The sequence below is a fragment of the Pocillopora verrucosa genome, chromosome 9, assembly GCF_036669915.1.
Source record: "Pocillopora verrucosa isolate sample1 chromosome 9, ASM3666991v2, whole genome shotgun sequence".
In the NCBI taxonomy this organism is placed as follows: Eukaryota; Metazoa; Cnidaria; class Anthozoa; order Scleractinia; family Pocilloporidae; genus Pocillopora; species Pocillopora verrucosa.
The window spans coordinates 18,786,014-18,801,961 of NC_089320.1; the positions used below are offsets into that span (position 1 = coordinate 18,786,014).

General features: G+C 39.3%; 1 protein-coding gene across 1 annotated transcript in view; it reads right to left on the minus strand.

Moving 5' to 3' along the window:
- Positions 1 to 15,948, minus strand: part of LOC131793572 (unconventional myosin-IXb) — a 37,753-nt gene that overhangs the window by 3,322 nt on the left and 18,483 nt on the right. Inside the window, 21 exon segments of the mRNA XM_066172771.1 lie at positions 317 to 405; positions 950 to 1,079; positions 1,447 to 1,578; positions 1,909 to 2,014; positions 2,218 to 2,346; positions 3,138 to 3,218; positions 3,587 to 3,683; positions 4,067 to 4,149; positions 4,656 to 4,761; positions 6,315 to 6,362; positions 6,508 to 6,541; positions 7,030 to 7,187; positions 7,301 to 7,417; positions 7,627 to 7,766; positions 8,973 to 9,501; positions 9,737 to 9,797; positions 10,634 to 10,777; positions 10,882 to 10,926; positions 11,716 to 11,885; positions 12,153 to 12,302; positions 12,754 to 12,879. Coding sequence (XP_066028868.1) covers positions 317 to 405; positions 950 to 1,079; positions 1,447 to 1,578; positions 1,909 to 2,014; positions 2,218 to 2,346; positions 3,138 to 3,218; positions 3,587 to 3,683; positions 4,067 to 4,149; positions 4,656 to 4,761; positions 6,315 to 6,362; positions 6,508 to 6,541; positions 7,030 to 7,187; positions 7,301 to 7,417; positions 7,627 to 7,766; positions 8,973 to 9,501; positions 9,737 to 9,797; positions 10,634 to 10,777; positions 10,882 to 10,926; positions 11,716 to 11,885; positions 12,153 to 12,302; positions 12,754 to 12,879 — 2,675 coding nt within the window.

The following is a 15,948-nucleotide window of genomic DNA, read 5'->3' on the forward strand; positions in this document are numbered from 1 at the left end:
CTCATTATTCAGTTGTTTCTAGTGCGAAGTATGGATACTGGAGACAACTTACATTTTGATCACCGATGAAAGTAAAAGGGCGTGCCGATTGCCTATCACGTAGCGAGTGATTTACAAGTAGCAGAATGTTTGATAAGCTCCCTTGATTTTTTTTTTGTAAGGAGCGGTATTGTGAGTGGTCTGTCTTAATCAAGAACACAAAACAGTGACGCCGCTGGGGCTTGAGCCTGGGGCTCTGAATCCCGAGTCCAGCGCGTTAAGTCATGTTATTACGTCTCACACGTTTCTGCGTACATTAAAGAGATAATGATCTCACCTCTGTTCTCGAAGTTCATCTAACTGCTGCGTGAGAAGACGCTTTTCCTCTTCTTCGCCTTCTAGATCGTTCTCTACCAAACCCTCATCCTGTGATCAGAGAAGCGTATCAGAGGGCGTAAAAGTCAATCAATGATCTTCTTTGAAAGAATCGAAACCAACTGTTTGACACGCTGACGTGTTTTGCATGCTGACGACCTACGCTGATCTCGCAACAAGTACAGTATACAAAAGGGACATTCACATAAAAAGCTGAGCAACATAACAAGCACAGTCACGCAGCAGTCAAAACAACACACTAGAGACATGTCACACAACATTCACACTCACGGAACAGGTAAACTCATGCAATAGTCTGCATAACATTACGGGTTGTAGTCACAATCTTATAAAATCCAAGGCAACACAGCGTTACTGTAACATTACGGGAACGTTCAAACAACAGTCACAGTACCCCAACAGGCAAGGCCACAAAATAGTCGTCACAACATGAACGGCATAGTCACAGTATAATAACGATAACGTGACAGGCATGGTCACACAACAGCTACAGCAACATCATCGTCGCGACCCTCGACGTGGTTGCCTAACTACAAAGTAACGACACATGAAATCCAAACGATTGTTGAGTTACCTCTCCTTCGTTGACGTTCAACATGGACAAGCGTTTGTGAGCAGATTCTGACGCGTTATCAATTTCCCGGATGTTGTTGATTGTCGCTCGGATCTTGGATAACTGACCAAGAATCAGGGTTTCAAGACATCTAACGAATTGGAAATCAAATGTTATAATTAAAGAGATCGCAAAACATACTCAAAACGAGAAACCGCTGTGAATGGAAAGGTTTCAAAACCTCTTCGAACGGTGAGTTCTTTTTTAGGATTCATTTTCTGCGACTTGTTTCATTGCAGTGGCGGACCTAGGGAAGGTTCCGGGGGGCCCGGGGCGCCCCCTTCCTTATTTCGGGTAAAAAAAAAAAAAAAAAGAATCGCAGTAGGAAGAGAAGCCGGCAGGGCAAGCGACAAGAAACCGCCCCCCCCCCCCACCTCCTTTTAGCTCAAGGTCTGGATCCGCCACTGGATTGTAATTTTACCTAAGTATGTGAATCTTACCAGAACGTGGACACTTACTTGGTCTGTTTACTAACGTCTTGCATGATTTCTAACGCGCTCATTCCGGGGGGTGTGGCCATAATACACTGTGCCCAAATTATTGCCAGGGCATTTGCATTCATAAGGTTCACCTCCTGTTGTTGTGTTATTCTACAAGACAAAAAGAAGAAAATTTATTTGGTAAATTTATTTTACTCATCATAAGTTGAGTGAAATCGTGCGATTATTTCACGCTGGTGTTAAGTTTGGCCTAAACTTCAAAAACATACTCAGTGGCGGATCCAGACCTTAAGCTAAGGGGAGGGGGGACGGGGCGGGCAGGCCCCCCAAGCCCCTCCCCTAGATCCGTCACTGATATATAAACTCAAGAAACTTCAGTTAACCGCAACGCCTCAGACGCTGTTTTTCTATCAAATTGGCGGAAAGCTAAATCAGTACTCCAATTTAAAGTATTATTTACAAATAGTTTAACGATCTTACCTGGCAAGATGAAAAACAAGTCTCTCCAGGGTGTTTCGACAGGCCCGAGGTAACTTTTGTACCAGATTGTAAAGAGCTTGCAGACGTAACTTTTCATCGGTTAGTTCTGCGACAAAATAATGCAAAGCAGTGAGACAAATTTGTTTGTGCACCTATCTTTGACCGCAGCAGGCGGTGGTTTAAATCACAGCTGCAGCAACAAAACTAGCCAAATCAAATTGATCGTCGATTAGAATCTGGCCACGGAAGCAACACAACACGAGACAACCGTATAGAGGGCATAACAACAGGTGATATGCGTGAACTGACCTGAAGTGCGCATGAAATCCGTGTAAAAATCAGCAGCAATGACGGGAACAGCCAGCTGCCTGAAGAACAGCTTCAAAACGCCAGCTACGACATGTACAGTGTACTCATCTAATGACACATTTTCAATTCCTGCAAACAAAAGCCGTCTTTAATAAGCCGTATACCAATACAGGTGAGAAGGAAAGTCTTTCAAGCGTGGTGGATTACTGCCCAAATTAAACAACGTTTCCTTAGGCTAGGGTTACAATTGGGAGTATTTCTTCTCCCCGTGGACGGAAAGGATGACAATCTCAGTCAACCATTTGCTCTCACGAAGGGCTGACGCTCGAAATACCAGCTTTAAGAACTCTCTACGGTGGCTAAGTTACATTAATAACTCAGTGGATGAAACCAAATGATATAGAGGATATTACACGGTAGCGACAAGATATGAAATTTATGTTCGAGTGGCAAGGGCAATAAATAACTCAAGAGTGGGACATTATTCGTGCCGCGAGAACAGAAAATTCATATCTTTCAGTTAACGCGCATTTTTTTTTTACTATAAAAACAATAAATGTACATAGAAGAGACTGAAAAGTGGTTCGTGTTGTTTACTCCAGGTTGGAAAGACACAGCACGAAAACAACACGGCCTAGGCACTAACCCAGACCTAACGTTCCGGAGTCCAATGCTCTAACCATAAGACCAACCAAACTGTCTCATAAAGAGACGAGGGGATTAAAACTGTCACTCTTTCATCTTCCGCGAAGTGGTTGAGACCCTGTTTGCGTTACGGTTTCTAAGCAACGTGACGTAGATTATCGTTCATGACGTCACTATAGCGCAGCATAGTTACCTGGCAAAGCTGGCCACATTGGAATTGAAATATCTAAAACATATATCTAGAATATGTAGCAATCAGTAAAATCACCACTCACCCAAGGTACAAATGTCGTTCTTAAGCTTTTTTACTGCAACATTGCTCGGTGACTTTCTATAGAGGCCCTCACTGTATAAACCTTTGTATTCAGGGAAAAAGAATAAATAAATGTACAAGAATATAAGCAGAAGAATATAATATAAATATAAATAAATAAATAAATACATGAGCATATAAAGGAAAAATGCATTAGCCTTCATTGCAGTCAAACAAAAGTCTTCCTCTGTCCTCACCGCCACTTTCTCTGATTTCAAGAAGTAATTTAAGTACCAAATGAACGATTCGATGATACGTCCGTTAACCATTCATCCTTGGTCTGGAACCAACTTTTCCTTCGTCAGCACTCGTACCGCAGCTACAGTTATTAATGCTTTATTTATTTATTTTCTTTTTTTAATCTACTTCAAAGAATTGTTAGTAGGTAACGACAGTAACCAAGTTACTCACCTCTGGCCTCAATATCTTGAATGAGTTTGTCTACTAACGGTGGTACAGAGTTTTCATTTGATACAAGGTCTGATAGATCACCGCCGAACAGTTCCGTCTGAAAGAGACAATAAACTCACATTCAATAAAGCACAAGAAAATAACAGAGCTAAACTTGAGTTACCACCTGCAATTCTGTAATTCTAAATTCCAAAACACCTTCACAAAGTGATAGGGCCGGTTTTACATGAGGTCTACCCCAAACCGCTGTTTTACGAAAGAATGGGCCTCAGCGGTTCTCTGTGAGAAGGTTAATTTAATTAAATAGATGTCCTTCCATAAATAGCCTTCGGCCTACTTAACACTGTGCACAAAAATAAATGTTCAGATAGAAAGTTCAGCTGAATCGAAGATGGCTTAGAACGCGGTTTTGTTAAACAACTGCTAAACTAGTTCAAATAACCGGCCCAAAGAGGTCACCTTGGTATAAGGGCATATTACCTTTCCTTTAGATCTGTTCGTTCCCTTCCTACAAATGTTCTGAGACTTGGTGTGACACTTTTTGTGACAAGTGAATCTGCACTCTACGAGAGATGATGCAAAAGAAGTTACGAAGATCGACACTTTCAAATGAAATCCGATATTTCTACCATGTCGCTTTTTGCGACACATAACAAAGAATGGGTACCCAGAGTCTACGCGACCTACATCATTTGGATAGTTTCCTGCTTGTACAACAGATGATAACCAGACGGAAAGGAACAAAAACATTTACATAGATCCATAGATCCGTCACTAACTCGTCGCCCAATAGTCTCGCATTTACTTACTTTGTTACATTTTTTGTAAAAAGCCCACTGGATTCCCTCCTTTATAGACTTTCTTGCAGTGCTCTCAATCAACAAAATACTGAATACATGGACACTTAGCAAGTCATTTTCGTATTCTTTTGCGTATCAAAAATGTGCAAAAAAAGCTGACTTGTCGATCGTCAATTTAAAGTAACATAGCTACAAAGACAAAATATTGGGCAGTGCTTTTAATGACAAATCTGAAACAATCATCAAAATTAAGAAAGTAGGTGTGGTACCTTGGCAGACGAATCCTTTGTCCAATCCCCATATAAACCCTCCGCACTGCTCACAAAATGTTGGTATACTGAATTGAGTGGTAGAGAATCTATGACCATTGAACTCCTGCAATAAAAAAGAGACATTATTTATCAAAACATGTGGAACAAAACTAGAATGAAAGCAATAGTTACCGAGCTTACTATCTTCCTCCAAAATCGTGAGGTGAAGTGTCTAGTTTTTAATGTCAAGGAGACAGCACTCGGAGCGACAATTTCTCGTTCGAATGTCGCTAGGGAAGATATTCAACGGAAAAGAATCTATTGTTAATACGTGACTAGACTCGGAACGAACATGGGGACGACTATACAGTTCAGCTCAGTCCAAAATTTCAGACAATCGCAACCGATTCGACTCTAACGTGCAGGTTTTAATTGAACCATGTGGCGTACTAAAGGCGAAAAAAATTTAAGAAATTAATCGTCCATATTCATTAAAGAGCCGTTCAATGAGAAATTTGGGGCGAGATTAGTTACGAGGTAGCAATGGATTCGAAACTATATTGTTGAAAAGACTACATCGACGATAATCATACTGTAGTTGTATTAAAACAAAGCTAATTCATTGGAAAAAATTAATTTAACTCTGAGTCTTCAAACGTTGTAAGAGCAGACGGAACGATACAATAAACGCTGAACAGTAAATGAAATCAAGATAAATGAAAAAAGCAAATCAGAACGAGCTTTTTCAACAAAACAGGGTGTCAAGAACGTCATTATATGCCATAATCAAACTAAACTTCAAAGCGAAACAAGATTGTTTAAAAAATATTGAAAAAAACAAAACAAAAAAACAGATTAATTTGATTGCCCGCACAAATTGAAAATGTAACAACAGTCTAAAGATCACCGATCGGCGCTAATTTTCATTACATTTCATTAGCGCAATTAATTAGCGACAAACATACCGAAAATGCTTCTACGCTTGATGTACGACTCCGTAATCCTATACTAGACCACCTTCTCAGCCTGGTAGTGGGCTGGTCGCTCGGTGAGGCAAACGCCATAAAATTTGCGCTACATAGCACGGTGAAACGAAGATATCGCACAGGACTTACTTCACCTCTTTTCGAGCGCTGCTGATGAAAGCCTTACCGAAAAATTCTTATTGGCTGATTTAATATATGTACATAACTTAATGATAGGGCAATTTGAATTTTATTGCGCAATGGGGAATTGAGGGAACAACGCACGAAAGAAGTTGAGTCTTTCACTTCATAGTTTGCAAAGGATGAACAAAGAGTATTAAGGATTAGTATTAAATAGTAATTATAAAATACAACAAATAAAATTGGCTGGGAATACTGTTCATTTACTGTAAAATTTCCCAAGTCATGACGAATCTTCAGCACTGCACGGAGGCTAAAAAAACCTCCATCCTTGATATATCCTTATTTCTGTTCTTTTTCCCCAAGCAATACTTCAACGAAAAGATAACGCCATCAAAAGAACAATTTCTAACTAATCAAACCTGGCACAATTTTGGGTCCTTACTATCAAGATTCTTGGTTACTCGGACTAATAATTATTCCAGGGTTTCCTTTCAATTAATTACATTTTAACGACAGAAGAAAGAGAAAAACAAAAGACATTGATACGTGTCTTATTTACAATCCTCACCGTGAGCTCAGATGGTTTTCGCTTCTTCAAATGAACTTTCTTTTGATGCTACGGAAAAGAAAAATGAGAAAAATCAAAATCAACGCCACGTTAATCCGAACTGGGTAACCTCGCACAACCCTCGCCACCGCCTTAGCGGCGTGATAATCTGTGAACTGTCCACTATCTACTTCCTTCTATTAGTTTTTTTTACCCTGGTTTCCTTGGTCTGTTTTTCCGGTCGTGTTCTGTTCGGGAAAAAAAAAACAAATTGAGTGAACCTGCTTAACGAAGTTGGAAAAGAGCATAAACCTTATGGAATCGACATGGGCCACAGTATAAGAAGGCAGTAACATCATATCTCAATTCAATACTAAATTTTTTAAATCAAAAGACTAGTTAGCAAGTCATTCTATTTTTTTCCTCCATTTTTCAATATGTCATTGTTTTAGTTGTTCATGCTTACAAGCCATCCGTTTCCTAACGTCGTTCCCATACCCTTTTTAATCAGCTTCGTTTGTATTTCCTTTCCTTCTAAGCTTTCTTTAGGTGCAATTTGTCTCTCAGCCTTGTTTAGAGGTCACAAGTTACTAAGCCTCGTTTGGATGTCACAAGCTACTACGCCTGATAAACTTTAAAGTATAACCGCCTTGTTTCTATGCCTTCAAACAAGTGACTAACAGTTATAACGAGTGCTATGACTGGTTATAGAATGACAGACGAGAAAGTCAATCACCTTGACGCGATGAACTCGGACAGCACCCCTCCGAAAGCGTTCACACCCAGAATTGCAGGAAAACTGGCACTGATGCGTTCGCTTTTGATCGTCTTTTTCAGAGTGAATTCAAACTGACCCATCAAGTCTTCATAATTCAGAGTTAACGATTTGTCTTCCTAGAAAAGAAAAAGCCACATACAGTTGTAAAACTGAATATTTCGTTGACTGAATAGCGGAAAGGCATCTAACGAAAAATGAATTAAGTATTACTATGCCACGCTTGATATACCTTCATGAGAACGGAGTACGATGAAATGAGTTGCACGTGAAATTCTTGAAGAGCTTTTCTAAACACGCGGTCAACGATTGTATCACGCTTATTTTCTTCTTTATTCAAACTTGACACCTAGAAAAATAAAAAAGAAGGCAAATGATCTCCATGAAAAAGCAGACTATACTGAAATCCGATTAACTATGCCCGTATGCCTTTCTCTTTCTGTCCGTTTGTCTGTAAAAATATCTCTGTGTGTATGTATTTTTCTGTCGTTTGCGTTGTTTGTGTCTGTCTGTCTGTCGGTCTGCCAGTCTGTCTATTAGCTGAGGAGAGATTGGTACCTTATTCATAAGGAAAACCTCCAGCGCACCCAATTCTTCAGTACCCTGGATGAGCTTCTGGCCGGTATTTTTCCACTGGGCGGGTCCCTGAGGGTGAGCATAGCTGACTATCTTTGTTTGATTTAAGGCCTTGGTCAGGTCTGCAATAAATGATAAAATTAAAGAGAAAAAAAGGTTTTATGTACACGACTTTTTAAAAACTACCAGCTAGGTTACTAAGCTACTGTATATATATCGAGTGTTCCATGTCGATCGTGAACTAATTACGAACACTGACAAAGACTACACAAAAGCATCAGAACCCTTCCACTCCACTCAACACACATTCTCCTCACTGTCTGCCATACCCCTCTTATAACTTTATCTCCCGAGAATTTATAATGAAAATTGAACTGAGTGGAGTGCAGTTTGGTCTGAAATCATACTCGTGATTTTAAAATCACCAAGTTTAATTACCAATTTGCAACGTCAATTTTCAAATCGCAAATTCAGTAACTAAAACTCAGGATTTTAAGTCCGTACAAATATTTTTTTTATATAGTACTGAGCTGTTTGTAAAAAATTTACAAAATTCCAATTTCATTTCTCAGCAATTTGATTGGTTACTCTGATACCTTATCGGTTGTTGTGTTTTAGTAAAGCTTTCTTACTGGCTGAGGAAAAGATGCGATTTAAACCAAAGAATAAAGCGATTCGTGAACAACTCGCACCGATGAGAGTAAACCAGATTGTAAGGATCACCAGCGATATCAAAATGGATGTAATTAAGTATTAAATCAAACAAAGTTGGTTGGCTGATGTTTTCCTTTCTTCCCATCACCCTTTCTCAACAACTCTTGAGGGTGAAAGGGTGAAAGGGTGAAGCGAACACAAAATCATCCCAAAAATTTGAACGCCCTCTTTCTTGATTCAACGATTTTAACACTCCTCGAACAGAGAGCAACCTATACTTAATTGCGATAGTACATTCTACTGTGAATAGCGTTGAAGTCGCGCTCTGATTGGCTAACCAAACTCAGAATATACTTTTTTATTCATCTCAGAGCACCTTGCGCGAGATTTGCTTCCTCAAATATTGTAATTAAAGTAGGATTAAATGAGTAAAATCATCTTCTTGTGCTATGCTATCTCACTGGTTTTTAAAAATATACTTTTGCAACTATTCACCACCACGTCGATGACAAGCGGTGGATATTTACCTCGACGCTAGAGGTAAATATCCACCACTAGCCACCTCCATTTCCGTGAATAGTTGTTAATTATACTATACAGGTAGTGACCAATCGAACATACATCATGAATAACTTAAATATCGAAATGATAAACTTAAGAATATCTGCTCTAACCATCATGTGATCCTATCCTTCCATCCATCTCCATAGATTTCTTTGATTTGTTTCTGTTCAAACTAGTATCTGACTTTCTCCTGAATGAGTTGTTGCGCGCGATCTTGCGAAGAATCCCTTTCTTCACCTTACCACCATGCTCAGTACGACCGAGAGTGGCGACAAAATCGGCTTTCTCCGTAGTCTTCCCAACTGCCGAATCATCCTGGAATAACGGAGGAGAAGTGGTTCTTCCTCGATCATCCAGAACGTCGGAGGTGCTATACCGATGTCCGGGCTTCCCCTTGGAGGACAGGCGCCTTCGGAAACTGCGGGTGAGTTTTCGTGACAATTTCGCGTTTGACTTGAATTCATCGTTCCCTTCGTTTCCTTTATTAAAGACAAGTGTCGGTGACGGAATAGGACTCAGCTTGGACAAAAAGGGCTCCACCCGTTTGGCGGGCGGTGGAGAAAGGTCCAGCGGCGGTGGACGACTCCGCCGTTTGGATTCAGGGCTGTTTGGTGCCGAGCAGGACCTCTGGCGGACAACCTAAGATAAATGAGGATAACATTATTATCACTATAGTAATACAAAAATTATTCTCAAAATAAGAGCGGAGTTGCATGAATCCCTACTCTTTCTTGGAAACATCCGAGGAAGATTTTTGATTGAACACCAAATTTTCAAAACTAAAAATTGCACAACATGTTCGCTAAAAAGTTGGGTGAACATACAAAGAGAGCTCAGGAGTGAAAATCAAAGAACACCAAATTGTCTTGCATACCGGGCACTTTGATCCGTCTGGTGGCGAGGTGCCGCTAAGTATCTTAGATACTTCCTTCACCCTGGGGAGAGAAATTGCAATTTCGCTCAGAATATCACTCGCTGTATTACGGCTTATGCAGATTACAATTTAATCAAAATAATCAAAGTTACCATTTACAACCCTTATCGGTGTTGTCAATTATTTATCATATACTATATCCTTGAGATTTCTCTTTTGCTGATAAACTATTTTCACAACGCCTTACAAAACAAAAAGTACATACACTATCGTAGTACTTTCCACTAAAATCTTTAAGCAGATGAAGCTCAAACTAGTTTTAAGAAATTGAAATTTTTAATTCCACAGGACCCGTAGTATGATCCTATACGACAGATAGCTTAAGATAAAGCTAAAGAAACTGTAGTGCTGCGTCGGCAGGGGGTTTTACAAGATAATTTGGTTTTAATAAATGAGTCATTACTGCAACTTGACCACAATAAAGAGTTTCTGAAGCTGACGATTCGACCGTTAGCCCTTCGTCAGAGTGAAAGAAACGTTAGCTTTAGGAACTCTTCACGATGGACAATCAACATCATCAACTCAGTTAATAAAACAAAATGATCTTATCCCAGCAATAATAATAAGATATAATAAGGCAAAGTATTCTTGTTGATGGTAAGTTTTGAGCTCGGTAGAGAAATAGAGAAGGATTTTTTCGTCTTGCCACGAGCGTGGGGCAGAGGAAAAATTCTGATTCTCCATGAGGAATCGAACCTGAGACCTTCCGATTCCGCGAAGAACATCGGAGCGCGGAATCCGAAGATCTGAGATTCGATTCCTCATGGAGACTCAAAGGTTTTTCTTTTTCCCACGCTCGCGACAAGACGAAAAACATCTTCCTCTAAATATTCTTACTTGGAAGAACTTCGTTGCCTGGGCGATCCTGGACTTTTAATTTCTTCGTAAATATGTGCAAGTTCTTGCTTATCACTTTCAAGTGCATTGTAGCCTTGAGGGTCACTAAGAGATCGATTCAAATGCCGAAGAGATTCCTGAAGACTGAAGAACAAACGAAAGAATGATAAGGTGAAGTCTGGTACGAAAACTATCGGTTGCTAGACAATTGATGAGCAATTTAAAGAAACTTTTGAGAAAAATCTTACGGAGATAAGGGCTTCATCTCGTGCTCTTCAAGTATTTGCGAATGCCTGGCGAGAGATAAATTAAAACGTGAAAAGTGTAATAAAGATGTTACGCGTAGAGTCTCTCTACGATAGCGGTCTGCTCTACATGAGGAAAATACTCAGCGTCATCCTTATATCAAGATGACGCTTTCAACAGAGCTAACCTTAACGGTGTGCGGCTCACGTGTCAGATATAAACACGGTAACTGCTTAGCTCGCGTACCGAATTTGAAGTTATGGGGTTCGATTCGTCAAGAGGGCAGTTTCCTTTGTGTGTTTCCTTCGCTCAGGTGAAACATCTTTATCATTTCAATTACTCATCTCGAAGTTAAGCAAGTAATTCAAAGAATGTAAGGTAAATGTTTAACATCATTAGTCAAAAGAAGATGAATTTATGTTAGTTGTAGACTCATGGAGTGTAGCTTCTCGGGTATGACGAGTGTACCTCGCATGTTGCTTGAATTTTTTTGAAGGAGAACGAAAAGGAGTTGCATAGAATGAAACCGTGAGTGAGACAGAATTGGCGGATATTTTAAGATCCTCTTAGGATCTCCGAAAATAGGCGTGATCTAAAAATAACTAAAGATGGATTGCTTCAGGAATGAAACCTTAAAAAAATTAAGTTTTTTTACGTGATTCTCTCGTGCAGTGATTTAACCCGCACCATTTAGCAAAAATGGGACCAGATCTTTTAAAGAAGTAAAAACAAAAGGTAAAAAAAGAAAAACGCGAAGCGGAACGAGCAGTACGTTATCAGCCAGACTATGATTACAATTATTAATTGCTAAAATGCAATTAACCAATGTCACAAACCTTCTTCTCGCCAGGTATCCCCTTGCGTGGCTTTGAAGCAATATAACTCTCTCACGAATGCGGTGATACTCACGCCGCGCCAAGTACATACGCCAAAAGGACTGGATCCGAAGAGCAGCAAGAGACTGTTCCTCGAGGTAACTACGAGCTAAGTAACCACGCCAGCAGGCCTGAAGTGAAATCAAAATGTTCTATAAATGTCTCACTCAAAGAGACCCTAACTTTGCTTGAGACTAGTTTTACAATTACCATAAAAATTTTAAAAAAATTCCTCAATAAGGAAAGGTACCCTCAGATGTGTCCAATGGCTGTGTCTTGCCCTCATTTTTTTTTAAGGGGGAGAGGGGAGAAGAGGAGTTTTGACTCCCCTTGCATTCCTAACCAAATGTCCAAAGATCCATCGTCGACAGAGGAAGTTCTCCATTCTCTGTCCTTACCTGTATCATGACAGCAGCATTTTTTTGGCGAATGAACTGCTTTCTCTGCAGAGCACCTTTGACCCATCGTTGTAACACACAGATTTTGTGGATCTGCTCCAAGTGCAGCCGAGATTGCAACAAGGCATGCTGACTATCTCGCAGAAACACCTGGGACAAAAGAGAAAAAAAACGAAAAAAATTTAAACTTGGTTCCTTGTGATACTTGTACATATTTTTGGAAGTTGATTTATTAGATACAAGCAGAAAAAATTAAATTGATCCAATTAATGAGCTTGATGATTGATTCATGGATTGACTGGTTAAATATTGGCGGTCTCGCATGGCTTATTCTAGTTATTCGCTTTTACACGAGTGTTTCTTCGCTGCGGGAAAGTGCAAGGCTTTCAGCACAGCGAGCTGGGAAGAAGTCTACAAAGAGTTTAGCACTCATTATTAGTGCCAGACCCGTCTCCAAACTTCCCGCTTGAAGAGAAACGCTCGTCCTGCAGCGTTTACGGGATCAACAACAGTCAACCAAGGAATGTATAAATCAATCGTCAGGTTCATTAATTGGATGAATCAATTTTTTGCTACTTTTATCTAATTAACAGCCACTTACTTTTTCTTTGCCTATCTGGAACTCACGAGGATCCAGTTTCAATGTTTCTAGAATACCCGGCATCTCTTCGCGCACATCTCTGACTTCCTTGCGCGGAAACAGTAAGCTGTACCGTTTCACAAATTCCTGAAGGAGAAAAAAATAGAGAAGAAACGTTTTGGACTTGTAATTCAAATTAGGTTTAACCATTGTTTAGTAAAGCAGCATTTTAAACCATCTTCAATTCTGCCAAATGCTTAAGCACAAGGTAAGTTTTGAAAAAAGTGTAAAGAGGGTGTAGAGCTCCCAAGGAAAAAAAAAAAAAACAAACCACCAAGAAGGAAATGGCGAAGTGCACTGGTTTCCTACAACCTTCGCCTACGTTTGACTACGTTTAAAGAATCGATCCTTTGCGCTATACCCCTTTAACTCCAAGAGTCACTAACATCTGATGTCTTCTTGCAGTATCACTATTGAATTAAACATCATCAGATCATGAGATTGCATAAAAGAAATGATCGCCAACTAAAAAAATTCTTAACTGCTCAAGCATTAGCACTACAAGAAATATGCGGACGACAATGTGGAGTGGTGGTTACAAAGTTTCAGCGAAATATAAGCTGCTAGAATGGAGGCAATTACAGGAAACTCACTTAACTCACTTAACTCATAATTACCGTTCTTTCTCTCGGCGTAATAGGAGCTAAAAAAGGTATGCTTAATCCTAAAGTTCCTCACGCGACGTTAAATATCAAGTTCAGTGCGTATAAATCTACTTCGTCCTCGACTGTAAATGTTGTATTGGGTTTGATGTAGCCCTTTTCGTGTTTATTAACCTCATTCTAGTAGTTACTTCGAAATTCAAGTTGAAACTTGCACGTCAAATGAGTTATTCAAAATATTGCTATGTAACTCCTGCAATGATTCTGCATTTCCGCCCTAAAGCATTGCTCAGAGGCCACAATTAAAAGGGAAAGTACAAACGTTATTGGGTGTGAAGAAGACACTGACATCAAAGATAAAAACAAGTGACAAATAGACTCAAACACGTTAATTGCAGAAAGTAAATACTGAGTGAGTGAAAAACTAATTCAGTCTGGCTTTAATGCTAATTGAACCAGCGCTTCTCTCAAAGCAGACGGGTCATTATCAACCAAACTACCAAATATGGCCTGTTTCATTAATTTTTTCCGACTTCGATATAACAACACTGTTCGAAGAGTGATAGCTTTGTCATAAACAGTTTCCAAATTGCACACCTTTTTTTTTTTCATGCTGTCTACACTGTTGATGTTTGTTACTTTGGCAACTTATTTGTTTCCGTAGTTCAAAGTCTATTAGAATTGAGCACCCTACCTAAACATAATCAAGATTAACACTTGTGCAGACATGAAGCTCATTAATTTCAAGGTCGGATATCTTTTCTTCTAGCGACATCAAAATTGTTCACGTCAAGCCTTGATAATGGAAAGTGAATAAGAAAACCTTGTCGGTAACACAAAAAAGAAACATTTTGCCTTCAAGAAATAATTCATCGTCAGAAGGGAAAAAAAAAAGAGAACCTAATAACAAAATTTAACGTCACTTAACACGATTAAAGAGGCATTGAATATTGTTTGGGGCGACAAGCTGCTTTGACTTTTGCCCTTTATTATAGACGAATCTATGTATCACTCAACAGCATTAATATACGTATCAAATAATATAGAATGTGCAATTATCATTTTAAATTGTTTAGACTGAATACCAGTTGCAAACCGGATGGAAACCGGTTGGAAATACATATACAGGTCTGTCCTTCTCCAACGACGACTCGCTAGAACTGGATGGATCAAAGATTCGCACCAAACTTTAAAGAGAAAAAACCACGCGACAAAGCTAAGTCGAGGAGGTGATTCTTCATTATTACAGACAAAAGTATCCCTTCTAAAAAGTATTACATTAAATTCGACAGTAAAATATGTTTCATATATTTTGATCACTTGCGGTTTCCTCTGGTCTCGTTGGAAAAAACCTTTTTTTCTGACCACACTGTTCGATATTTTCGATAAAATAAAATTAATTATTTGACAAAGTTATCGGTAAAACCTTTCACCCGCTTCATGTACAGCTACATAATGCAATCAAACAAACGCGAATTAAAATAAAAAGTGCTGCAATACAAATGCATCATTTACGTTTTGACGGACTAAGGTCAATGACCGGCGATAGAAGTCATCAAACAACGTCACAATCAAGTCATCGATCACGTCCTATAATCTGTGTTTGCGTGAAGCGAGCGCGTTGTAGTCGTGCCAGCAAAAAAAACTATTAAAAATATCAGTTTTCAAATCAATTCTGTCTATTTTGGACGTCTCGAGAGCCCTAACCACAACAAAATATACACCAAAATAACAGACACGACATACAAATCGATGATTAATAGTTAAAATTAAACTCCACAATTGCCGGAAGTACCATCGAGAATTCTTCGTAGGGAATTGTTCGCAGTACGTGTGGCTGAAAGAAATATAATTTCGTTTTTTTACATGCGTGATCTTTCAAGGCCTAGCTGATATAAACTGAAGACAAAAATGATGAGATTAACTTTCAAACATGTTACCAAATAATCCAGATTAAAAATCTATCAGGGTCGTTCGAGGCTAATACTAATAATTGCTTAAGAGATGATAGGCGTTCTAAAGAATTTTGGTGTCTAAAGATTTACGACTGAAATCTATTTTTGTCTTGTAGTCAAGCAAAGACCGGATGAGTAAAAATTCGCCAAAAATGAAAGCCTTGTCTCAATGCTACAACATGGTCAAATATTGCTGTCATTTAATACGTAGCACACTGTTTTGAGTAGCACCTGTTGAAGGAAAATACTATTGTTGTCGAAAGAGGACATAAAATTCTCGAGTTTCGGCCAGTAAGACACGAATTACGGTGTACATCTTACCTTGATTAATAGAAACACAGTGAAGGCGAGGAGTAAAAGAATCTTTGAACCTCCAACACCGACTTTCCACGCAGAGGAAAACACACATTTCAAAACCATTGTTACGTTGTACATTCAATCACGACAACAAACCGAAAAACGAGTTTTCGCCTTCAGTAGAGCTCAAGCTTACCGCATCATAGTCATGACTGGGCGATTTTTCCGCTTAAGCGAAAATAAAGGGTGTGACGAACACAATTTCCACTGCCTAACTACGAGCGCCGGCAAATCCATACCAC